The sequence below is a fragment of the Corvus kubaryi genome, unplaced genomic scaffold (genome assembly GCF_017639235.1).
Source record: "Corvus kubaryi isolate FWS band 111438036 unplaced genomic scaffold, C.kubaryi_AGA036_p1.0 133, whole genome shotgun sequence".
Taxonomy (NCBI): Eukaryota; Metazoa; Chordata; class Aves; order Passeriformes; family Corvidae; genus Corvus; species Corvus kubaryi.
In genome coordinates, this window is record NW_024580667.1 from 35,985,049 (window position 1) to 36,011,193 (window position 26,145).

General features: G+C 40.7%; 1 protein-coding gene across 2 annotated transcripts in view; it reads right to left on the bottom strand.

The window, feature by feature from the left end:
- Window positions 1–1,219: 1,219 nt before the first annotated feature.
- The window catches only part of HS6ST3 (heparan sulfate 6-O-sulfotransferase 3), a 292,352-nt gene continuing 267,426 nt past the window's right edge, over window positions 1,220–26,145 (bottom strand). The window contains exons 2-3 of one of the 2 annotated variants that reach the window (XR_006018554.1): window positions 3,722–6,937; window positions 1,220–3,529 (exon numbers count right to left, since the gene is read on the bottom strand). Coding sequence is in view for 1 of the 2 variants with exons in the window: in XM_042043590.1 (XP_041899524.1) it covers window positions 6,232–6,937 (706 nt within the window). In the remaining variant the exon portion in view is untranslated. Of the gene's footprint in view, window positions 6,938–26,145 lie in introns of both variants that reach the window. The other variant, XM_042043590.1, reaches the window with a different exon arrangement.

The window sequence follows — 26,145 nt, forward strand, 5'->3', positions numbered from 1 at the left end:
CCAATAAAGGATGGAGATTCTCCTTAGCCCTCCTTTTGTTGATGATGTATTTAGAGAAACATTTTTATTGTATTTTATGGCAGTAGCCAGATTAGGTTCTAGCTGGGCCCTCACCCTTCTAATTTTCTCCCTGTGTAACCTCACAAAATCCTTGTCGTCCTCCTGAGTTCACCTGCCTTTTTTTCCAAAGGTCTCTACTTTACCCTGAATTCTAGTCAAAGCTCTCTGTTCAGACAGGTTGGGGTTCTTCCCTGCTGGGTCATCTTTCAATACATGGGGACATCTGCTCCTGTGCCTTTAGGACTTCCTTCTTGAAGAATGTCCAGCCTTCCTGGACTCCTCTGCCTTTCAGGACTGTTTCCCGAGGGACTTTGTCAACCAGGGTCCTAAACAGACCAAAATTTGCCCTCCTGACCCAAGGCAACAGTTCTGTTGACTCACACCTTACTTCTTCAAGAACTGAAAACTCTATAATTTCATGATCGTTGTGCCCAAGACAGCCTCCGACCATCACATCTCCCACCACTACTTCTCTGTTCACAAACAACTGGTCCAGTGAGGCCCTGGTCGGGCTGCTCACCAGCTATGTCAGGAAGCTGTCTTCCACACACTCCAGGAACCTGCTTCCTCTCCACTGGATTGTATTTCCAGCAGACATCTGGTAAGTTCAAGTCCCCCATAAGGGCCAGGGCTAACAGTTGTGAGTCTTCCCCCAGATGCTTATGGAATATTTTATCTGCCTCTTCAACCTGGTTGGCTGGTTTGTAACAGACTCCCACCAAGATATTGGCCTTGTTGGCCTTTCCCATGATTCTTACTCATAAACACTTGACCTTTTCATCACTGTCGACAAACTCTGGAGAGTCAGAACTGTCCCTACCATACAGGGCCACCCCACAGCTTTCATATAGGTAGACTTCAAGAGCAAACCAGCAGTACGAGGCTGACAGTGCAGCAACAGTCTTCAAGTTCTCATTATTCCCCACAGGAGCTCAGGAGATTATCCTGACAGTTTGGGCTGGCCCTCAGTGCTGCAGGAGCAGAAATGAAGTCCAATTCAAATCAAAAGATTTGGTATTGGGCCCTAACATAATTAAACAATAAGTTATAGCAACATGATTTTCCTCAATGTACATTTTGTTAAAAAAACACAGTAGATTTTTACTATGACTTGGAACATTTTTAGTCATTTTTATGGCTATGTAGATAAAATGGAATCTTTAGTGTTTCAAAAACACAATCAATGTTTATTTGTTCTCGTAAGTAATTCATGGACCCAACAATATTCAACAAAACTTCATTTTTAACAGATCTCTTAATGAGCATCATTTTACAGAAAACCACCAACAAATAAATATATGAAAACAATTGCTTTTGACATCACAATGGTTAAACACATTAAATAATTCATTAAATTGTGCTTTACATCAATGAAAATCCCTAGGTCTACAAACTATCTTTTAAATAGGAATGAAAGTATATATGATTACTCACAATACAATCTCTTAGTAGCAGAGTTCACAAACATTATTGCACATAAACAGAAGGAAAATTCCTAAAGAATAAAGTAATTTACAGCCTATTAATTTATTCTTTCATCTTAAATATGGCAACTGATAGGAATTCTTTATTTTTTTTTTTCTCTTCCAACATTTATTTGAAATCACAGAGCTAGTGATACGGCCAAGAAGAAAGCCAAGGACATTGCAGGCTATGGAACCCATTTCCCTCCACGAAATGTAGACAAAGAAAGTATTACAGGACCCAAACTGAACGAAGTGTTACAGTGGAAACTGGGTACTTTTTCTGAGTGTGCTTTTGTTACATGTAGGGAGGATACAGCCATCGACTCCAGCAGAATGACATAATTGTGATTGTTCATCCCACACATAGTTGTCCTCACCAGTCTGGAAACAAGATAATCCTTATCCCAGACCAAAAAAAAAGAATAATTCCATATGTATCAGGGGAACAGCAACAGAGGGAAGAAAAAGTGAGATACGTTTTAAAACAGCAGCACTCATAACTGATACAAGAGTGCAGGTGGGAAACAAGATCCCACTAGGGCAGAAGGAAGCATGTGCTAACGAGAAAACCAACTTTAAAAGCCTCCTGATTTAGTCATGGATGTCAAATCTGAAACATATCCAGACCCAAAGGTGATGTGACCTGCCATTTGGTTGAATGGGTATGATACAGTTATGAAGTGTGGCTCTGGATCTGACTTCCATGACTTTTTTATTCTGTATTTCTGTTTTTAGTGAATAGCAAATAACTGCTGCATGTTGGGTAGAATCCCTAGCAAGGCTATGACAGCCTCCCTACTAATACAATAGCAGTGGAAAATACCCAACATCAGAAACAGCGGGTTTTTTCTTTCTTGATGGTGAAAAAGGTTTTTACTGTCAGCACTGATGAGTGGGGAAGAGAGGACAAATTTTCATTCCTTAATAAGGCCATAAGGCCATAAGGTGAGTGCTTGAACTAGACATCAAATTATCAGGAACAAGTTCTAATGACACAGCATGTTTCTCTGTCCACTCCAAGCCTACAGTGAATTATATAACTGGAAAAGGCAGTGCTGGGAATGTGATGGGAGAGATTAGCAAGTACATCACCATTACAAAAGACTGAGATTTTTTTCAGCACCACAGTAGCAGAAGCCAAACTGCCTTGTTTAAGCAACAAAATAATGCCAGGAAGATGGACAGAAATCTTATAGCATTGTTGCTCATGAAGCTTTACAAAGAAACATGCTGCTCCCTGATCTTATATGGGCCAGTGTAATTATGGTGAAGTTTATGCTGTCAGAGCAATAAAAACCTGGAATAACAAAGATGTGAAGCAGGACCTTTATTTTGCTTTTGCATTACATTATTTCAGGCACAGTGCCCAAGAGGAGGAAAGCTGCAGGCCTGTGTCTTAGAAATCAGCCTGAAGGTGTTTCCAAACTGCTTTATTTGTCATGTGGAAGGAAACTCTGCTAAGAAAAACAGAATTGTTGGTGCAGTGAGTTTGCTGGATCTGCTGCTGGAGCTAGGGAAGGAGGTGCCAGGTCCTTCAGTCGCAGGGCTCTGGGCAAGGTCTTAACTGCTGACTGCCCACCCGTCCCACAAAAACCCCCAAACAACAAAAGCAACAAACCCACTCCTGCACAACCAGGGCTACTTGGCTCCAGAGGAAAAAAGAAAATCCAACAAACAACTTCAATTTTAACTAAATCCCAAGTGTTAAGGCAAATGCCGTTAACATAGATGCCGCAGCACATTAACAGCTCTTCAGGACCCTAATCTTGACTCCTGGGAAATAACTGATGAAAAAGGTTAGGCATCACATTAAGATGTTGCCAAACTATTAAAGCTAATGTAAGCCACCTATAAACTGCTTCGATTTTCCTCATTAGGCTTTGTTTTGTATCAGGCAGAAGGAACAGTCTGGAGAACAGTTGGTATGCTTAGACAGCTGAAACTGATACTTACAGTCACTGGTGAGGCTCCAGGGAAGTATTTCTGAGCACTGTCTCCTTTCCCTTGAAAAGAAAACACTGCATTTTCTAAATGAAAAATGAGGCCCCAGTTGCTGTGGGCAGCATAGAGAGGTGGCCCGCTGGGCAATGAGTAAGGTATGTGAGGAAGGGGCAACTATTTTTTTGCACTTAGGAGGAAGAGGAAGGGATGCACTACAAAACAAGAGTTGGCATTTATTTTACTTCCTTGCTTACCTTGCTCCTTAATGTGAGTGTGGCCTTGCATCTTTCTTCCCACATGGCTGGCTTCTCCCCTGCCCTTCAGGGTCTCCCCAGCACCCCGAGCTCCCTGTGCTCATGGAAACAAGAAGAGCACCTGCAAATCCTGGAGACAGAGCATCAGGTGCCAAAAGCATCCTTCCCCTCTCATGCTGTGTGGTCTCCAGCAAGATGTGGCAATGGGCACAGGAATGGGGAGATGCAAGAGTTTCCATCATTCCTGTGTCACCGACCAGAAAGCTCCTTCCCTCCACAGGGCCAGGGCCAGCCCAGCCTAAAGCCCTGGTGCCAGCAGGTAAGATGTCAGGTCACTGTGAATAACATGCACCGTGCTAAAGGTGCAGTTGTGCCAGTGAGCCTTCGCTCTTCATGACCTCACTGTCCTGCAGCCAGGACACCCAGAGCGAGCTTCAGTCCTTGACTGTAAAGATTTCAATTTACGTCTCGGAAGGTTGGTGTCCATACGTGAGCGAGGTGTCTGAGCGCCTCTTCCAGGTGATGGGGATCCAAGCAGCATCGTCCAGTAGCCTAGAGAGCTTCTCACTCTCCTCTAAGGCAGACATCCCATGCTCAGACAGGAGAACAACAATCTGCAGCCCTGCCTTTTCCCTTCTGAATGTGGAGGTGGGAGAAGATGTACATGATCCATGAGTGGAAGAGGTATTAGGGACCAAAACCCACCACTACTCACCCAGAGTAACATATTGACAATCAGACATAAAGCAGCATATTGTTAATGAACTACATTGATAATGAGGCATCATCCTGGTAGCCCTCTTCACTTCTTAATGCTATTATGATATTTCATGTTCAGTGTGTTATTGTATGCATTACCTCTCAGCAGGATCGTTAGATTGTATTTTTTATATTCTGCATAGATAAGTAGCAATAGCATTTTCAGAAGAAAAGAAGATACAGCATGCACCAAAAAAAAAATCCAACTCGGAAATGAAGGGACAAACTTTCAAATTGAGCCTCTTTTTTCTGTAACACATTATTTTTTCAACCAACTGGATAGAAACCTTGAATTTTGAAAACAAGCGAGAAATGTGCATCCACATCAGGTACTCCAGTACTTCTAATTAGCAAATCTGTAAGGTAAAAGCCATTCATGCATGCAATAATATACTTTCAGCATCTTGATTTAGCAGCCATGTTGAGGCACTTAGAGAAATTTCCTCCTAATGCTTTACATTTATGCCAGAAGAAGAAGGAAAAAAAACTCTCTCAGAAGATCTATGGTGCATAGGACCCTCTTTTTAAAATTTCACTATTACGAATGGAACAACATAAAATCTTGGAATAAACAGATGCAGTTTAGCCACAAGAATGTAACATGTGGAGGAAGAACCCATTGAACCTTTTTCTAGACAAGGAAGAAAAACAGATACAGATCTCTCATCATGAAAACAATAAATTTACAAAGAATCTTCATATAGAGTAATAAATATCAAGACTTTCCACATATCCATTACGTATCCTATAAAAATGAAAGCTGATTTTTTTTCTAGCCACTACTGTAGTTAGAGAGAAAACCAATTTAAATTGTATGCACTCAGCATCAATGTATTTTAACAGACAATATCATATACCTGCCTACCTTCACAGACAATGTATCTCCAGGCTTTTACAGCAAATCTGGAAAATGTCACACCAATGTTTAAGCTTTTCCTTCTCTATTTCCTCTTCCCTGGAGTTTGCTTGACCCCTTTTGTGAATGTGAAGGCAGATTTCATTGCCCCCAGCCAGATAATCTCTGCGATGTGTGCTCAGCTGCTCCACAGACCTCATTTCTCAAAGCTCGCCTTTGCCACACGCACTCAGAAAGATGGTTCCTACCTGGCTGGCTTAGTACTCTCAGCATCTGCAGGAAAATAAGCCAACCTCTCCACCATCTCACCTAATCAATCTCTGACTGCTGACCTTTGGAACAGTGCCCCAATCCAACACTTCCTATGTCTTTTTTCATCAAATTCTTCCCTTAATCAAAACACAGCATGTAGAAGTTTGAAGGGCAATGTGTGCACCTTCTCCATTTCATTCACTAGAAAGTTATGCACTACAGTTTCAATGAACAGTACGAAATAAACCAGCTCTCATGTCACAAAAGAACCAAGCCAGGTATTTTTCCCCAATTTATCATTCATGTCTGCACAAGTTTTAGTAGCTCACATTGTACAGGGTACATCTCTTAATGCAATCTCTCAATCTCTCTCTCTTCAACCCATCCTCATAGATAAGGCCTTTGAAGGAAGTCTTTTCCGACAGGAATCTTATTCTACTGCCATTTAATAACACTAATCAATACCTATTGAGAAAAAAATACATTCTCACTGGCAGAAACCAAGAAAAACTGAGATAAGGAGGGGGAGTTGTCAGACGTGGTCTCATTTACCAAAGCAGTAGGTCTCCCTTGGCTAATTCCCAGGTAGCCACGTTGCACAAACAATCTGATCCTCTCACTGGTTAGGCAAGATGGAGGAGCATCACCACCTTGCAACCTGACTATTATAATCTTCAGTAACAGCTACTTCTGCTGCCTCTTCCCTTGGCCACTGGTGAGCTCTCTGCTCCCGCAGCAGTCGCCGCTCCTCTCGCCTCTTTAGCCGGTTCTTCTGATGCTCCTCTTGCTTAGAGTACTGGAAGCGCTGCAGGAACAGGTCCTTTGCGTATTCGTACAGCTGCATGTCCAAGAAATTCAGCTCCTCTATCCGCTGCCGCACATCCTCGCCAATGTCCACATTGGAGGCCCGCGTGACGTTGAATTGGGTGAATGGTGAAATGAATTTCAGGTTGAATGTCCTCTCAAAGAGATACTGTGTTTTCCTCTGAAATTCCGTCAGGCCGAAGAAGGCCATGTTTTTCAGATTGTTCTTGGCGCTTTGGAGAAGAATCATATTTCTCTCACTCTCATTCATAAAAGTCAGGTTGTAGCACCCCACCAGGCTGAGGTCTGCCAGCATGCGCACCTGGCGGTTGCTGGCCAAGTTGTAGCTACAATCCATGAATTCCTGTAAACTGACTCCAGACCAGTCATCTCCTTCATAACAGGTAGGCAGCTCGTCTGGTGTCGGGCTTCTTCCATCACACATATGAAGGGATGTTTTCCACGTCGCACCCCTCTGCACATGCTTCCATTCACTCAAGTACCGTGACACTGGATCCCTCAGCATGGTGATGTAATAGAAATTCCTGAAACATAGAATTAAACACAGTTTTAAGACTTCAGTAGATTTCCCTATTTATTCTCCAATAAAAACATTACCCGCCACTGGCACCACACCCTTCACTTTTTCCAGTGCAATGTAGGTGCTACAGGTAACTCTTTCTGAGACAGTAAAATCTTCATAAATACCATGAATAAAACACAAGGTAAATTGGGGGGGGAGAGAGAGAGATGAAAGGAAATAAGCAGTTATCAGAGAAACGGAATTACTTTGACCTATCAACTGTTCAGTGATAGTTACTTTATATAGAAACCAGTTAACTGAAGTGTTCTCCCCTCCATGTTGAAATACTAACCGCCAGCAATATCAGAAAAAGTGTGAAACGTGATTGAAATAATCTTGCCACTTCTCTTCTGGACTGAGACGTGCACATCTCACAAGATGCACAGGATGATAATCCCTACAGCGCTTGGTCACAATCCAAGAAAAGCATGAACAATTTCATATGGATGGTGCAAGTGCTAAAAATAACACCATGTGGAAGACTGGCATGAGCCACCTACTTAAGAAAAACCCTGTTATTAAGTGGGTTGGAGTGAAGATAATAAGAGACCAAAAATCCATTCATATGACTTAATTTTAGACAAGTGCTTGATTGAAATTAGTTATAATCGTGCAGTACAAAAGCATTTGTTGGTATAAAGATTATCATTATTCAACCTCACCTGTCAAGAATACAAAAGAGACACCAAGATATATTGATTTGAAATAGAGAAAGTAACTACAGAACTCACACTGTCAGTTCATCTTTCTGCTATTAAATTCAGTTTGTATGTCTTATTTATGGCAATCTGAAAGGGACTGCAATTAAATATGCATCAAGGAGGCTTTCACAGATTGAGGGTTTTTTACTGAGAGATGTTTTACTCAGTAATAACTCACCTGAATTATAAGGTGATAGCATAAACACAAAGCAAAACTGAAATACTTATGGTTTCTCTCAGCTAGAATAACCAGAGGATTCATGACTAAAATTAACGCATAGTCTGGTACAAAAATAGGTTTGTGAGTTTGCATGACTCATCTTACTGCAAACTACACATTAATAAATCATGAGCCCTAAGATTTCTTAAGAAAAGTCTGGTCTCAGTATTATGGTATCCGCAATGGTAGGGAGGAGAGGAGAGGAGGCAGGAATTGTGCAGCAAGATTGATTCATTTAATTATTTTACAAACTCTTTTATAGACTTTTTTCTTCATAGTCTAATTGGTCAAAGGATCAGCCACCCCTTGGGGTGATTGACTAAAATCCTAAAACATCCATTGTCAAAATATTTTTCTACTGTACCATAAACAAAGCTCTGCAAGGTCGCAGGTGTTTATAGAACTCTGCTAATCTCTTCCGTGAGAGAGAAAAGTATCTCATGGCACTGGAAAGAAGCAAGAAAAATTCTTGCTGGCAGCAGTATTGTATCCACATCTCAGAACCTCCTCTTCAGCCTAGAGAAGGATGAGGGAAGTAAGCAGGAAGCAAGCCTGCTGAAGACAAGCTACCCTGTAAACAAACCAACATTTTGGGAGAGTCATCTCATACAAGAGCTAACTCCACTTAAATGAAAAATCTCAAAATTTGGGACAACCTCCAAGACAATTACTTTGCTTTTTCAGATACCACCTACTTCCTGCCACTAAGGGTTCACCATCTCCATAAACCTTAGGTTTACCATAAAAATATTTATTTCCCCACATACTACTAAATATGCAAATATATTCCAGAGTGCAGACAAAGCAAAGGGAAACAGGTCTGAATGCTTCATTCTTATTCATTCTCAATTTTCTGCCTACAGGATGTATATTTTCCAGAATAAGGTTATGAGACCAAACTATGGACTATGTTCTGCTGCAGGGTAATTTCCTGAACTACTATCTAATAGAAACAGCTGTTTCAAGACTTATTTCACAGCAGAAGCTTTACAGGTGGATTTAAATTAGGAAGTGACATGGATGTATTTTCCCTATCACTTGCACTGAAAGCCATGACTTCTGTCAGCATCAGACAATACTTTGAAGGATGGCATTTCCAAAATCGTTTGGAGCTTGGGTCTTCTGACTGCTGCTCACACATGGCCAAACCTCATGTCAGCTGTTTTGGTCCCCTTCAGTTACTTACACAGCCCACATCAACACGGGACCCAAGAATCACACAACCCTTCATAGACAGGTATTTCTAAAATCCCTTTTGTCCTGCAGAGCAGGAAGTACAAGAAATCCTCTTGTGTGCTCTGCAGGATAGTTCCACTATGAAAAGCAGTCTTTGGGCACTTCAGGCACAGCTTTCTCTTCTCAGACTGGATTTTCATCACATCTTGGCTCTATACTGCATGTATAAGAGCACATTAAGAACTACCTTCCATTTTACAGGGAAAAAAGGGGACACATTTCACAAGTGCTGTGCAGATAAAACAGCCCAACTCTCAAACACCCATCAACTCTGAGCATAAGAAGTTGTTGTTGCAACATCCAGCAGGCACTGATAGGGTTGTGACCAAAAATGGTTGAAATTCCAAGGGAGCAGAGACAAAAAAACAATGGACAAAGACTCAGAGGCATTTGCACACATCTACATCAACAAAGATGGGGCACTGGCTTCGTCCTTGTATTGCTGCCCCTCCTCTCTGCAGGTAATTTTGGATGTTAATATGTGGTAACAGACAGATTTAAAAGTTGCTCTTGACAGTTATTTATACCGCTAATAATAGTTCTGTCTTTCTTCACCCATCTCCAGCAGCCCCAGCCAGGCATGACTCAGAGCAACAACAATTAACAAAAATACCTCCTTTGCATCAATCATTTCCATTTCAGCCCTGGATATGTAAATGTGTTTGATGTGCAATAGACAGGAGTACAAAGCAAATGCATGGAAATGAGAACAGCACATCTTTGTATAACACCCGCAGCTTCCCTTCTGCACACTGGGCCAGAAACCTTCGCCAGTCTGCTGCTGCTCCTCCTTGTGACTACCTAACTTCTGCAGAGTTTTTCCTGCCCAGATTAATCTGCTTCTGGTTTCTGCAGCTTTCAGAGTTGCCTTCTTGTGTTACCCATTGAATGGCTTCTTCAACTGGTAGACATTCTTTAACAGCAGCTTGACACACTTTTAGTTTCTGAGGGGCTGATAACTTATGCTGCATTCACCATTTACAACCTTCTGATTAACCTTCTGTTTGTGATCCTCTGTCACCCTTTTAACCAATCTGAGGTTGGAAGACCTTAAGATTTCTTCTACCTAATCCTGGACACTGACCAGATGACACTGTTACATGCTACCCCTGGACTGGAGGGATGCTGCACTCAAGTTGTGCACCAAGTTTTCTTTTATGGAAAAGGGTGTCATGTCTCTAGAGTAATGATGTAAGTAAACACATGAAGGCCATGAACATTTGTTTCAGTTGTAAAATTATAAAAATTATAAAACTTATCTTAGGAAATTGTTTTCAAATTGTTTTCAAATGTTGACACTTATGGAATAATTATAGAAGTATTTTGGAGCCCTCAGTTCCTCACACACAAGTGTTCAATCACACTGGGAATGGCCAAGGAGTCAGCTCATAATAAAGACAAGAAGTTGGTTGTAAAAATATGAAACAGGATATGGCCTTTCTTCACTGTTCAGTAAAATAGCATAAAGTTAGCTAAATACTGAACATGCTTGAGCCACTCTGAATACAGATGTTCACTTGTTCTCGTCGGTGTAAGCGACCCTCTTGCATCACCCATGCTCACACTTACGTGGCTATGTTGAACTCCAGGGCTACCCACTGTGGGAAATACTGAGCAAAGAATTAAGTAATGACTTCTGTTACCCTGTTTGTCAAAGCAAACTCATCACAGACTTCTTGCCTTAATTTTAATAGACTCCCATAATCGATTACTGAAACTACTGTCAGAGACACCCTCGGTGCTTAAAGGCTAGCCAAAAAAAATATGCTGGTATGTCAGGGAGAAGATATTTTACATAAAATATTTCAAATTAGTTAAAAACCATATAAGTTTTATATATATATAAATATATATATATTTATATTTATGTAATCAATATCTATATCAGCATGTGCATGTGTGTGTAAAAATTTACGCTGAAATCTGGCCATAACCTGGATTTGTCAATGATACAAAAATGATAGTAAATGCATAAGTGTGTGTTTGCCAATGTATCTTGTGACTGTCTCTATAAACACGTAGTCATGTAAGAACAGTCTAGATTTAATTTCAAACACCAGCCCCCTAGTCACAGTGTTAGCTCCTCCTGAAAGGAAACTTTATGCAGCTTCCCTAGATTAAGCAATCTCCTTTCGAGCATGATGTACTGAAACTAATGGATTATTGGAGTTGTTACTATGGGATAGTTGATTTTTTGGAAAGGTGATGGTCAGGGCAAGGGCCTGATCATCCATGCAAGGGCTCAAACAAGCACCAGTGTGAAGCGTGGGCTGCACACTGCTGTTTACACTAGAGTTATAAAGTACTTGGTAATTCCTAAGGCTCTAGTCCTACTTGCATGAAATCCAATCTCTTCATTAGCGTTAGGCAAAGAAAACCTTTAATTAACAGAACAGATAAAACGAGCTTCTAGTTATAACCTAAGAACATGTATTTCTTCCACATTATAAGGTATTTTAATATAAATACTCTAATCTTACATTAATCCTTCAATAGTATTGCTCTGGTTTAGAAATTAATTTCAGAGGAGCAGAGTCTGCTATTAGCAGAGGTGATCCCAAACCAGGGCATTTTGCCTCTTCTATCACCATGGAACAGATGTCCCGGTTGAGGGAGATTTACTAAATACTTGAAGGATCACCACACACTGAGAACAAAAACATCCTATAGGGCCTCCTGGGGAATAAGGATGAATGGCATCTTCATAAAAGGAGAAGAGTGTGCTCATGGCAGCGGACGCAGAGACAGAAGAGTACTTGAGGTGGAGAAAAAGAGTCACCAGAGAGTATTTTGGAAAACATTAGCAGACAGAAGAAAGAAAAACCAAAGTGACTGAAAAATCCAGGTGTACCATAAAACCATCTACATTCTGGTTCTTTCTGGTAGAAAGGAAAATAAAAGCCCGTGTCAAGTTTATGTCCTAAGTGGAGATAAGAAATTAGTAGCTTTAATTGTGGAAGTGAGTGTGTTCCCAAGGAAAGGTCTTAAATACCCACCAAAAGCCATCCTGTCAGCACACTTCTGCTACCAACAGAGGTTGTGGCAAGATGAAGGCTTAAGAAGGATCGGCTTTGTGTGAACAAAAGCCATATACTTCCCAATTTTATCCTCAAGCCCAGGTTCTCACAGGCAGTAATAGTTAGCCCACAATCAGCAACCTCTCTTTGGGCAAAGTATCGTCAGTATGGATAATGGTGAAAGGAAGAGGGTAAACAAATGAAACAAAAATAAGTATAATGCAGTACATGTACAATTAGGGAACAAATGCATGCAACAGGAAGGATGGGGGAAGGCAGAAAGCAAAGAAACGTTGTCAGGCTGATCTGAACTGGTCAGTCACCCTAGTGAAATGCAGATGTATCAGCTCAAGGCTGGCAGCATTTCTGTGCAGAGTGTCTCTGCATCCATGGTGTGCTTAATTTACAGATAACCTGCCCAAAATAACAAGAACAGACTGTATACTTATCCAGAACAATGGCACCGTAATGAAAATCTATGAAACAGTGCACAAAATATATGCATGTCCATCTGGCTGCAGGAAGTATCATACAGCTTATCCACCAAGCCAGACAGATAAACCCTAGCTGTCCCACAAAATTCTGCAAAGATGATGTAGCAGGAGCACACAGGCTTCTTAATCTTAGTGTCTGTCACAGGATGCTAGACACTGTGATGGAATAGTTTTCTAAGAAATCCTTTACATAAGTTTGTGACATTAATACTATTTCTTAGCTGTCCTTTCAGGTTTTCATGGGTTTCTTTACAAGACTTATACTGAAAGAACAGCCACCACCATTAAAAAGTGAAGGTTTATCTCCTCTTACCACATGCATCACCTGCTCAGCATGTAGGAAAAGCACTTATTTGGCTGTTTTCTCAGAGGATCTGAGCACTCACCATTTCTGCTGTTTTTATCTGGGATGATGAGCACTGTAATTACTTAGTGGCTGTAATATTGTACAGACACTTACTCGACATTAAAGGAGAACTTAGCAGAGTTAAATAAAAGAAAAACAAAAAAACCCCAGCTTTAATTTTGAGGTACAAAACTATAAAATTTTAGATGTGTCTCGTTATTCCTCTGAAATTTTGTCCCATGGCTCTGAATCCAACTGGAATAAAAACTGGCCATTGTTTCCTATTTATGAGCTGGCCACAAGCCTCTGTTGGCTTTTGTTACTCCAGTACCATAAAGAGCAGCTAAATCCATAGGATATGCCTGGTCAGAGAAGGGACTGGATGCTACTTCCAGGGTAGGACATCTAATTGCAGTGGTCTACATATGAGCTACACATCGAGGCAAGCTCTGAAACCAGCAGGAAGCTGCTCAGCACAGGCAGTGTTGTGTGTCTGGCCGTGGCAGGGGCCACCTCTGGCACGAGCTGCATCCCTTAGAGGCTCCCTTTGCATCACACCGCGTACCTTGGCCGCAGAAAAGCTTAACTGCTGACCTGGAGGTGTCTGTGTTGTACAGGTCTCTCTATCTGCAAGGTGAACCCTGTGCCTAGACCCAAAAGGGTCCTTACCTGAAGGGACGTATTCACAGAATGCAAAGTTCAGGCCAACATCAAAAACTAACCACTAACATAACATTTTGTAATGAGTGAGGAGTAACTACAGATAATCTCCATTTCATGCCTCTTTGTACCTATACATCTACCAGTCACGGTAGAATACCTCTTTCTAAACATGCTTATAGAGTTGGAGCATTCCCCAAAGCAAAACAAAGTTTTTTAGCAAGTTCTGTATTGTTTCACACAAATCTCCAATCCAATGGACTGCTAGAAAAACAGTCCATTATAATTTTGTTGTCCTTGCTGATCTATCAGTATATCAGTATGACAGAGGGAGGGCTGGGAGTCAGACAGCTGGGATTGTATTTCTGGTTCTGGTAAGCAAAGGCGGTTGCTCGGGAAGTTATTTGTGATGACACAGTCTGTTACAGGCAAGAGAAATGGGGTGATTGGGCATTGTGAGGCACTTAAGAAATGTGAAACCTTGTATTTCCTTGCATGTTAGGAGGAATACTCCCTGTCACCAACTTCAGTTTCTTTTACAGTAATTCACTGCTTTCATTATAAAACTCGCAAGTTTTCTGTTTAGATACTGCAAGCCCTTTTTTCTTTAAAAATATCCTCTGAAATATCAAATTAAATTCTGTATCCATGCCATCAGAAAAACCTCAGGAAAGCTTTATAGCACTGTTTTATCTTTTTTTTTGCATGGTTGTTGATCAGAAGATTAGTGTCCTACACCTGATTAAAGAATGACAGATGACAAGGAGTGTCTTTAGAGATCACTCACTCTCTGACATCAAACTACTTTTAACAGTAGTGATTTAGGGTAATCCAGAAGGGTAGAAGAAAGGGAGTGAACCTTTGGCAACACAAATGCTGCATGTACAACATTAGGAATTTTTCCACTTAAAGAGTCCAATTTTCCTTGATGTGAAGCTAGAACAAATTCAATAATGGCGCAGAGCTATGCAAAGATATGAGAAGAATGAGATATCAAGTAAGCTATTTTAACACAGCACTGGCTCATAGATTCATATAATATAGAAAAAAAGATGAGTTTCAAAATCCAGCACTACATCTGTACTTAAAACAATGGTAAAAAACCACATTTGTGGAGACTCTAATTTTTTTTTATTAAATACTTCAGGAATGAAGACAACTGGCCTTGGACTATGCAAACGGACAATTCCCTTTTAAAATGTTGTCTGCTTTTAGAGTAAGGACATGTGATTTTTTTACTTTTTAAAAATAATGAATAATCATGACAATAATAATCACATTCCTGACGTGTCACATTGCCACATGCCCTTCAAAATCAGCAGTGAAAATGTATCTTGGGACCTACTGCTGCAAAAAGAAAGTGGGAGTGCTGAGACTTTTTTTCTTGACATAGGAGAATATAAATTTGTGAGGATACAGATTTTAATGAAGTATTTCAAAGATGTGTCTAAGACATTAGGGGGAGATCAAACAGCAGCCTTTCAGCACCTAAGAAGAGGCCAGTGAGAAGGTAAAGCAAGGCTTTTCACTCTTGTGCATGGTGGGATAGCTAATGAGGGACAATAGCCATAAACTGAAAAGTGTGAGAATACAAGGAAAACAATTTTCATTATGAGAATAATTAATCATTGGAAAGTTTTGTCAGTAGCAGTTCTGCTTCCTCCACCCTTGGAGATTTTGAATATCCAGCTGGACAGCGCTCTGAGCAACCCCACCTGTGCTCAGTGGTGACCCTGATTTGAGCAGGGGGATGGATTTGAGACCTTCTGAAGTCACTCCTCGCCCCAGGGGCTCTGGGATTCTGAATAACAGCTGAAAATCTGCTGTCACCAAATGTACAGGCCTGTCAGACAACACATCAAACAAGAACCAACTCGCCAACTAGATCATCACCATTCTGCCTTGGTCTTTCCCGACCACTCCAGGAACAGTACAGAGGATTTTTAGTCTCTTTTAAGAGATTGTGGGTTTTTTTAAATATGATTTTAACTAGGGCTATAATGCTCCAAATCAGCACACCCTGAATTATTGAGCAACTTCATGAATATTTATTTCAATGACATGTTATTCAATATAGAGTCTGCAGAAATTGGAGAGGACAGTGCAGCCACTACATGTCCCTAAAGAAATTAACTCTGTTCACAGGTATCAAGTCTGGATCTTGAGCAGCTCCTAGGCTAATGAAATGATGTAGTTACCCACGGTTTTCATACCAGTATTTTAGAAAAAGCACATGAATAGCACATGAGTATGTGTGAGCGCTGAGCTAATAGAGATTTTTCCTGTGTGTTGCCTTCAGGATTTAGGAATAAATTTTCAAACACAGAGCATAAAGTTGGGCATTTTACTCTATATTTAAACATGAAGGTAAGCTCAGCCTCATTGGCAGTGAAGAAAATAAAGAGTAATATGAGCAGATATGCAGAAATCCGTTGATTTATTTAGTGAAAGAAAGCTCTCAGAGACATCGCAGTGCCCTACTCTGCTAGCCCAGATAACAGCACTCCATTATCCCCTTCCTAAAGCATCCTAGCCCCTTTTGAAATATCATTTTCATGCCACTGCTCCTATTGAAAACATCTTGTGAAGGTAGCTTCTTACAGTTAGGAATACAAGTCTTATTCCCAGACAAAACCTGGCCTTGGTCTACTTAGATCCAGTTGTTCTTGAGTTAACACTGCAAATACATCAAGGAGATTTATAAATGTAACATCAGAGAAGGAGACATAGCATTTAACCTGAATATCAGAGAGCAATCACACCTCTCAATTCTCAATTTACAAAGCTGAACTAGTTTTTATTGTTTCCTCTGATAAGAAAAGTTGTAAGAGACCACACTGCAGTCCTCAAAACCTTTGGGTCATGCTTAGACCCCTTCACTGAATTTTCCAACATCTCAGCTTTTCATGCCAGCTTTTGATAGGGGGCTTACAAAAGTAAGGAGCTCCTGAGATTTGTCCCAGGTTTTGATCATCACAGTAGTCCTTTCCTGGCATTAGAACTTGCATGACTTCAAATTTCACTATTACATGGCTAGAACTGAGCAAATTTCACACGGGGCTTTAGAGGTGCCGTGTACAATAAACATTTCTTACCTCCACTGGCAATGTATACACCCTCTGATACACCCTCACATTGCATTTGGTTCTCTATGCGGCCACATAACTCTGGAAACTCAGACTCACCGTGTTACTGGCTAAGATGGTTTAATGGAAGGTGTCCCTGCCTATGGCAGGGGGTGTTGGAACTAGATGGTCTTTAAGGTCCCTTTCAACCCAAACCATTCCGTGATTCTACGAATATGAAGACCCCCCATTTTGGCAGGCAAGCACTCAGAGGATATCTGTTTCTGCTGGCTTCGGATGCATGACCATGCACTTTGCACTACCAAACCTATTTTTATGAAATCCTCAAGGTCATTAAGCAAATTCCATCAATATACTTAAGGTTTTAGTGCCAATATCAGTAATGGAAACCTGAAATAGGGTCAGAGTTAACACTAGGCCTGTGGAAATTAATGGATAACTTTCCTTTAAGTTCCTCTTTCAGCACATCCTATTTTGTTACCAGCTTCTTGTTCACCAGAAAATTTTTAGGCTCAGCCTCATGTTTTCTGCCTTGTATAATAACTTTGCAGATGCTGGTCTATCAAATACTTTATTGAAGGTAAATTTCCATTCTGCTATCACAGATGGATGCTGGATATTTACATGTCACAGCCCAGAGGCTGGTGGCCCCAGCTTTGGTGCATGTGAGAACACAGAGGTCGGTTAAGATGGGGAAATGACAATTTGTTTCAGAGTGAAGTGGTCTGGAATAGAAATGCTTAGATGAGGCGATTTGATGGAAAAACAAACAAGCTTGATACAAATTGTAAATCATTTCTTGATGAGACACAAATCCAACAAAGTTCCCTCCAGTGATTTTTGTTCTTTACCTAAATTATATCAAGCTCAGTTGTTCTAAGTATTCCTTAAATTGCTGAAAGGAGTGAAGTAGTAAGAACCTTGCTGAAAGAAATACAAATACAAAATGCAATAATAATTCAAACAATAAGAATTGTGTTGTTCTATCAAGCACACGCATAAAAAACCCCTTGCACCTCTTAAGGAGCAGGGTGTGAGCACACACAGGAGGAAATACTATTCAAAAGCAATAGATGTGCAGCATCTTACAAGATTCTTTAAAGATATGCAAGGTATTTGTGCTGGGGAGAATAAGAAATCTTTAATGGCCAGGACTGGCAAAGGAGGAATCCATTGCTCACATCCCCCCCATTCTATCTTGTCACTATTGTGCCTGGGCGGTTGCTGTGTCTGAAAAGAACTGTGTAAATCTGGGGTACATGTGACTCATTTACTCAAAATTGCTGGTTTCTTTTTTCTCTGTATTTGCTATGCCACTGCACAGAAGGGAACAAGAAATAAGGGTGCATTTGCACTACTGTCCTACCCACCTCCCTGAGCTGCCTCTGGCCCCAGCCTGGGGAGGAAGTTCTGAACGTGCCTTTCTCAGGAAGATGTTAAAAGTACAGGGGAAATGAGCTAAGGGGATGGCCCACAGCAGGAAGTGGCAGCAGAAAACAAGAGCTGGCCAGAGAAAAGAAAGGTGATGACAGGCAAGGGACAAGGGAAGAGCAAACCTGAAGACAGTGCTTCACAAGGGACCTGCAGTTTGAGCTTATTTTGCCAATATAGCCTTAAAGGGTTACAAAAACCCATTTGGGAAGAGACCCTCCTGAGCAAGTCTGATACCTGTAGTCATGGGCAACAGCTAGGCATAACAGGATTCATAAAATATCCCTTAAGCACAAAGGAAAAACCACAAAACCCTCCTCACAATCAGGTCACAGTCTCTCAGCAGCTGCCAAAAAGGCTAGACAAGTCCCTGTTTCAGGAGGAGTCTCCATGGGGCAGGTTACTGCCTGGGAGAATGAGCACTCCTCCAGCTCCAGGGCAAAAAGGTGGGAATACAGAATTCCTGCCTATTCAGTAATGTAAACAACATAAGGCCTTTCAAAATGGTTATAAAGGAAAAAATCTCTACATACTTTCATGCAGAATTATGAGAGATCTGTTATCACAAGGGTCCTGGCTGCCTGCAGGGATACGCTTGATTGGTAAATGCAGTTTCAAAGATCCCCTGAAAAAACAAATAAAATGTAGCCAGATCCTTAAATCTTCTGACATTTACATTTCCTCAGTCAGATTTTGTTAGGTCTAAAACAAAGCGAAATTAGCTATTTTAAATTCAACTACAATGTTTATTTTCATCTTCTTCCTGTTTTTTGAAGGAGCTGTTGCTATCCCATTTTATTCTCTGGCTAGGTAAGACATGCAGCACAAGCATCACCAGTGTTCTTCTATAACTGGCTTCATTGGAAACCAGTTTGTGCCACAAGTGTAACCAGGTTCCCTCCCTAGCTGAGCTTTCTCTGATTTCCAACTAATAGCTCAGTTGCAGGCACTCTTTTCCAAGTCTGGGATACTCAGATAAAAGTTCTGTGGGATTTTTCACTGCAATGCATTTTGAATCACTACAGCAATTCTGCTCAATTAATAAAGTAATTAACAATAAAAAGGGCTCAGTAATTGAAATCCCTTTGAAAGTACATTAATTTATTCTCTCTAAGCTTTGCCTCAAATCTTTATTAATTCTGACGTCAAGCATAATGACCATAAATTATAAATGATCATCACAAAATCCAGGCATCACAATCATTTTCTTGTCCTACCCGCTGAGTTTTTAAAGCAACTAGGTTTGGTCATAACTTTTGAGATTTGCCTCCCCTAAGGTAAACAACATGACAATTCAGAGATAAAAGAACTTCAGGTGATTGTACTCATGAACACATTATAAGGGTAGTGCTCCCTATTCATACATTGAAACAGTTCACAAAACCTAAGGAAATTACCCAGCTGTAAAACAAAAATGCTGTTTTTTTTCCTCTTCTAAAATTCCTTTTCTTGCAATGCAACTGTGTGATTTTACCTGTAAGACGATAAACAAGAAGATGACAGGGTGTTTCAATTGAATACTTACATGACAGACTGCTGACTTTCCATTTTACACTGAACTTTATGTTTTACTAAAATACTTTGTAGCACCTGAGCAAACACAGAAATATTTGGTATGAATGCATAAGTCTAAGAAAACCCAGAAATGTTTGGTATGAATAATGTAACTCAAAGCTATAAGCAAAATTGCCATCTTCCTTCTCCACTGATCTCACAGGTACCTTTTCACAGAGATAAACATATATATAGACACCTACATGCATAAAATATCCACAAGGGGGCCCTCTAATCTTCCCCAAATCTTAGCAAAGGCTTAACTTGCTTTCCAAAAATTGATGTCATAAAGCTTTTGTCTACAGATACTATGGTATCTTACGAAAAAAGCTTTTACCAACTAGAAGTGACTTTATGATGGAATTTCATACAAGAAAGACTGTAGTTTTAAAGGGAATCAGTTTTTATGCACAATTTCCGCTACACGCTTGGCATGCAAAGAACTTTGATAAAGCTTTTCCAAGTTCACTACTTGCAATACCCAGCCCAAATGAGACCTTTCACACACACACAGACACAGACACAGAGCCAGGTCACGCTGCCATGGTGAGGCAGCCTCCAGGATGCAGCCTCGTTCTGTGTTATATTGCAATTTGTAGGCAAAGCCCAAAGTGGGCGACCATGAGTGATTTCAGCTCTGTAACAATGCATCCCGTAGGCACCACAGTTAAGGTACAAATGGTATTAAAGTTATTTGCACTGTCCTCTCAACTCCCTGCAGATATGAAAAACAAATCTTGTTTGTGATACCTTGTTATCTGCTTTAATATTCTGAATGTCTTACAGACACAGCTTTATAAGTGCTCATCTTCTTAACTCAATTGTAACTCTGTGATGTTTTTACTATTTACCATACCTTTGACCTTGGAATACCTAGAAGAAATGGGACCACCTCCTTCTTCTGACCTCAAATCTAATGAATCAGGCTTAGTCACACGTGCAAGGCTGTGGACTGCACTGTACCATCAGTTGTGGATGTTATGCTCTGAGAAAGAAGCTAGTAAGATGAAATAAAGAAGCCTAGGCTTCTGAGCAACTTCTGTGAGGGATTCTTTACCTTTCAGGAAAACTACATAGAGATTATATGAATTCGGTCCTGTAGATACAGCACAAACCCACCAATCTGCTAACTCAATCAAATGAATCTCTGCACCTTGATCTGCAGCACAAACTTTAAGCAAAATTTCCATGATTTCTCAGTGATAGTTCTGTGTGATACAGTCATGTTTAACCCATGTCCATGACAGAGTTCAGGCTGCTGCAAAACCTGTGCATTCACATAAAATAAAACATCCAAGAAGCTGATGGGGCTCCATAAGAATACTGGCTCAAGCAAGTCATCACAGATGCCTGTGGCTCTGCAACTTTCCTCTGAAATGGACAAATCCTAATCAATGAAGCACATCTGTACAGAGGCAAAAAAGCACTTCCCAGTCCCTTCAGGCCATGAACTGACTACTTGAAGCATGACATTTGATTAGCCTTATTATCTCAACTCATTTATACATAAATGTTTTCGGGGGCCATGAAGCCATCCAGCCTTTATTAAAATCCAGCATCATTCTCTGAACTGATGTTCCCTTCTCTTCCTTCTTTCTTTTTGCCTTTTGTCTGTAAAAACAAGGAGGAACTTCTTTCTTTCCTTTTCTTTTTTTTTTTTTTTTTGAACTGTGGGTTATCATCCTTGCTAATTTATTATTGTCAAATAACCTTCTCCTCACACATTAGTGCAGCAGACTGTTGCCATATTCGCTCACATATGCAAATAGGTCAGGCTTTCTAGTCTTTCCCCACAGAGATATTTGACACTGAGATTCAACATGATCTAGCATCTTTCTGAACTAAAGACCAGGGGAATCATGTGTGGGACTTTAGTTCCAAAAGTATTTCTCACGGAAATTAATGAACATCTGTGTAGATGAATTCAGACAGCAGAAAAAGCCTATCTGAAACTGAGCTTAAGGTCTAGGAATACCTAATGGTAGGCATGTTTATCTTTGGATTTCTTCCCTTCCCTTTGAAGAGCCACCAGAGTGCTCTTTAGGTCGCAAATGTATCATGCTCTAAAAGGGATGATGACATGGTTATGAAAGATATTTCTGCATTAACAAGGAGCAAAGTTGCTGATGTGTATCCTAAGCAACACAAAGATTTGAACATGAAACATTCATTAGGATTTCTTTAAAGACTCTGTAAATTGCTTTCTGTTTCATATGGAATATTACTGTCAATACAAGTATAGAAGCCATGCAAAGAGGAAAGCAAAATTCAGGATAAATATTATAATTTCATGAATATTTTTCTACAGTTTTAATGACTTCAATATTTCTATCTTTTCTCTAACAGAGATTACATAGTCAATCTTATTTGTGATACACATACTGAATATTACATAATTTAACATCAATTAACACTTGTGAATTTAAAAAAGAAACCTCATCAGAGTTGAGCAACTGAAGATATGCTACCTTCCTAGAAAAATAAGCCAGAAAAGAGAAAATATTGCAAACTAATCTGGTTTTGGGGTTTTTTTACTTTGAAATTGTTCCTTTTCATTAGGCTTTTTCTAAAGCAAAATTTTGTTTATAATTGTATCACTTTTAATATATGACAAAACTATACATCCCAGTAGTCTCACCAAATGCTGTTTAGCACTTGTATCCCTGCTCTCCCTCTGGGAATAGAAGCCACTGTATGTTCAGGCTAAAGAACAGCCCTGCCTGGATGAAAAGGAAGTTTGCATGTACGTAGACATTTATTCATGTCACTTTAATTTGCTCCATGGCCTTAATAAATACACTAGCATTAAGTAATCTCATGCAAACCATGACTCTAAAAATAACTCACGTCAGACATTTCTTCGTGTTGTTTCCAGTTACACCGCGTTTACTACTAGGAACAATAATTAGTACAAGTGAGATTTATCATTGAAAAATCACACTCAGAAAAGCAGCAGGGACCCTCAGAGGTGTGGCAGGGGATTAGCTGAGGGGTCACATTAGTATTCCCTGGGCACTAAAGGAAAAAGCTTGGCAGTGTAGCTGGGCCACTGCAGTGAGAGCGGGGCAAGCAGGTGTGGGCAACCCTCCTCATTCATCACGTGGGCGTCCGACAGTGGCGCCCATGGGTAAGGGTGGGGGCCAGTGCCCACCGAGCTACACCGTATCCCCAAAATACCTGGTGGGATTTGCTGAGAGACCCTTTTCTGTCCACCACTTTTTCTTTTCCTCCTAGCTTCTCTCTCATTCTTTGGCACCACTTTGTTTCTTTTTTCCTCTTTCTACTCTTCGTTTTCCCTCATTATTTGTGTCCTCACACAGCAGTTGCATAACTTTATGCCTGGCAGAGCAGCAGAGGAAATGGAGCATTTCCATGCACCACAGACTGTTGGGCTGCAGCAGAAGAGAATTAACTTTCTCCTAGCTAAGTTTAAGTTTAAGCCCAAGTTTCTCTATCCAGTGAGCCGGCTGCAGGGAGACAATGAGTAGGAGTGGGATGGTGTCACTCAAAGCCCTTGTCAGCCACAGAGCTGTGCTGCCACTTGTTGGGGTGGGCACAGGCGCTGTGCAGCTGGCTCAGGAGGGCAGGCTGAAGGCTGGAGCATGGGGAATGGCTCTCACCTAGAGGTGTGTTGGTTTAGGTATGTGGCTGCTTCCCCACGGCCATTTTCACAGCACTGCCCTCATCTGTGCCCTTGCTCTACAAGATAAACTTTTTTAATTGATATTTTTTAATTTTAGCTCATTGAAACTGGAACCACCTCATTTTTGCATCCCAGATACACAGACTCTGTGAGGGCTCAGTTTAGATCCCTGTGCATTAGGTATATTACTGTCAGTTCAGGCTTTCTGAACGAATCGGAGATTCGTTTCAAAATAATTTTCAAAAATTATTTTGAAAACCTTAGTATGCAGTCTTCTCCTTTCTGAAGGTTTACCCCTGTTACTTAGAGTTTTATATGGGAATAACCCCATCATTCAGCATATGGCATGTGGCATTGGTGTAACTTTCAATGCTAGATATCCTAAGGCAGTTATAATATTACAGTATTGCAATCAGACTTTGTTCTGTTAAACCTAGCCTGGGCTTAGCTTTGGCTTCCCAAAAAGGCTTTAGGGGAATCATGTTCTAGAAAAACAGCTGAATGAAAAATATCATATTAAAAAGGTGTTGAAAAAGCCACTTGACTAGTTCATGGCAGATAAACCCACCAAGAGCTATTAAATACAGAGAAATCTCCAATAAGCAAGAAATTCTCAAGCCTTCAATTTTTCGACCAAGGGAGTATATTCAGGGGCATCATCATTACATGCTTGCCTTGTTCTCATCCTCCTTGGACTCTCCATTTTTGGAGGCAAGGTGTTAGGTTAGATGGACCTGTGGTCTGACTCAGCTTAGCCATCCCTGTGCTACTTCAAGCCACCCACATAGTTGTACTTTTTTTTTCCTGACATTGATGAGAGAAGTATCTCATGTTGATGAGTTAAGTCAAGGCAAAAAAAAAAAAAAAAATTAAAAAATCTGTACTGTTTTAGTCATATGCATAAGGAAGAATCTGGATATCATGCTTGCCATAGAAAATGTTCTCTCACCTTCAATAAGAAATCTGTTTTCTGTTTTCTTAAAAATGGATGTGGGTGTTAAAAATGGCAGTTCTTTACCACTTTTAAAAATGAACACTTTCCATTCATTTAAGAAGAGACTATCAGAAAATATATTATTACCAAGGGTTGGTAGGAGGCAACATCAAACAGCATGTCAGCTCTGAAAGAGAAATGAACCATGGAAACAGACTGAATGCAGGAACCGACTGCTGAGGTTCAGCACAGAGGACAGGAGCATCCCATCGAGGCCACGGCGCAGGAGAGCAGCTGAGATCTTCAGGTAGGTTGAAAAATGGCTCAGCCTCTCCCGACTACTCCACCACTGCTCCATTCCAGGTCTGCGTGTGGCTACGTGGCCAGGCACTGCAGGTATGACCCATGGCAAATCTGGGCAACGTGAATTAGCTAAAGCACATACCAGCCTCCACTGCTTTTATATGTTCACAGGTGATATCTGATGGACACAGGCAGATGCAGAACAAACCACCTGGTATGGCACAGAAACAATTTACTGACTCCTTCTGGACAGCTTGAATTGGCACAGTGAGCTTATGTCAGAGGAGCAATTTGCATCATTGTTCAACCCTGCTTTGGAGCACGTACTAGGATATCTGAAGCCAGTTTGACTGTATGGTCAATGCAAAAAAAAATTGTGGCCTCCATACCTAACCTGTTACAACTGTGCAGGAGTTACTCTGGATTTATGAATGTGCAAACACACCGGGATGATCTGCTTCCTTTTGCTGCCCTGAGCAGTTCTTCTGTGTCTGTCCCAACTTCCCTAACCTCAAGCCTTTCCACATAATACACATTTCCTTGCTTCAGCCTGCTAGAACTATATGAATGAAAGTAAATGACACAACTAAAATATTAAATTCCATACATGTTGAATATCACACATAACATTTAAAGGAGTACAACATACTTAATTACAAAAGTGTATCAATTCCATGAGAAAAGTAATGTATAAAAGCCTCCGTTACAAGGTGAAATATTGGCCTCAGAGTTGGAAAATGCCAGAAAGAATATTATTTGTGCAGCTTTTATTTTGCCATTATAACACTCTACTTATTTGCAATAAAAATTATTTTTCCACCCCTGCTTTGTTCATTGCACAGAACAGGCAGAGCTCAGTGAGATACCTGTTCAGTATTTCTTTTTATCATCATCTGAAAGTCCATAGTTCAGTGTTTTACTTACAGCAGGTTGCACAGACTCAGCTCAGGCACAGAATATTGCCTCTCCTCATTGCTTTTACGATCACAATCATCCTTGCACTATGTTGTACTTAATTTCTTTTTTATTAGTATTTCCTACAACTCCTATTACAGTCATATCCCTGCACTTTTGCACACTGAATCTTGATTCTTTTGGGTCAAAAGGAAACATAACCAAAGACTGGGGACAAATTCCTTCCTTGAAGAGACAGGAAGTACACAGCTGCCATGATCTCATGTGCAATGGGAAAGGCAAGCTCGAGTCTCTTAGGCAATAGAAGAAAATGAAGAAACATCCCTCAGCTCCTACACACCACGACCAGCTTTTGACAAAAACAGGCCCGACTGCTATTTGGTGTGGCACTCATATCTGCAGGTACTGTGTGTGCCACAAGGATCCTGAAGGAAGGTGTCTCCCATTTGTGCTCCCCAAGAGGGACTCATGGGGCTTCTCAGACTCCCTAAAGCAGGCAACAGTAATGCACATGCACAGAGACTCCTCAGAAACCCTACTAATCACAGCTATGGCTTCCAATGACAGAATCGAGCGATGTTTTGAGTATGAGATTCCCACACTCGGTACTCACTCCTTATGGCCTGGGGC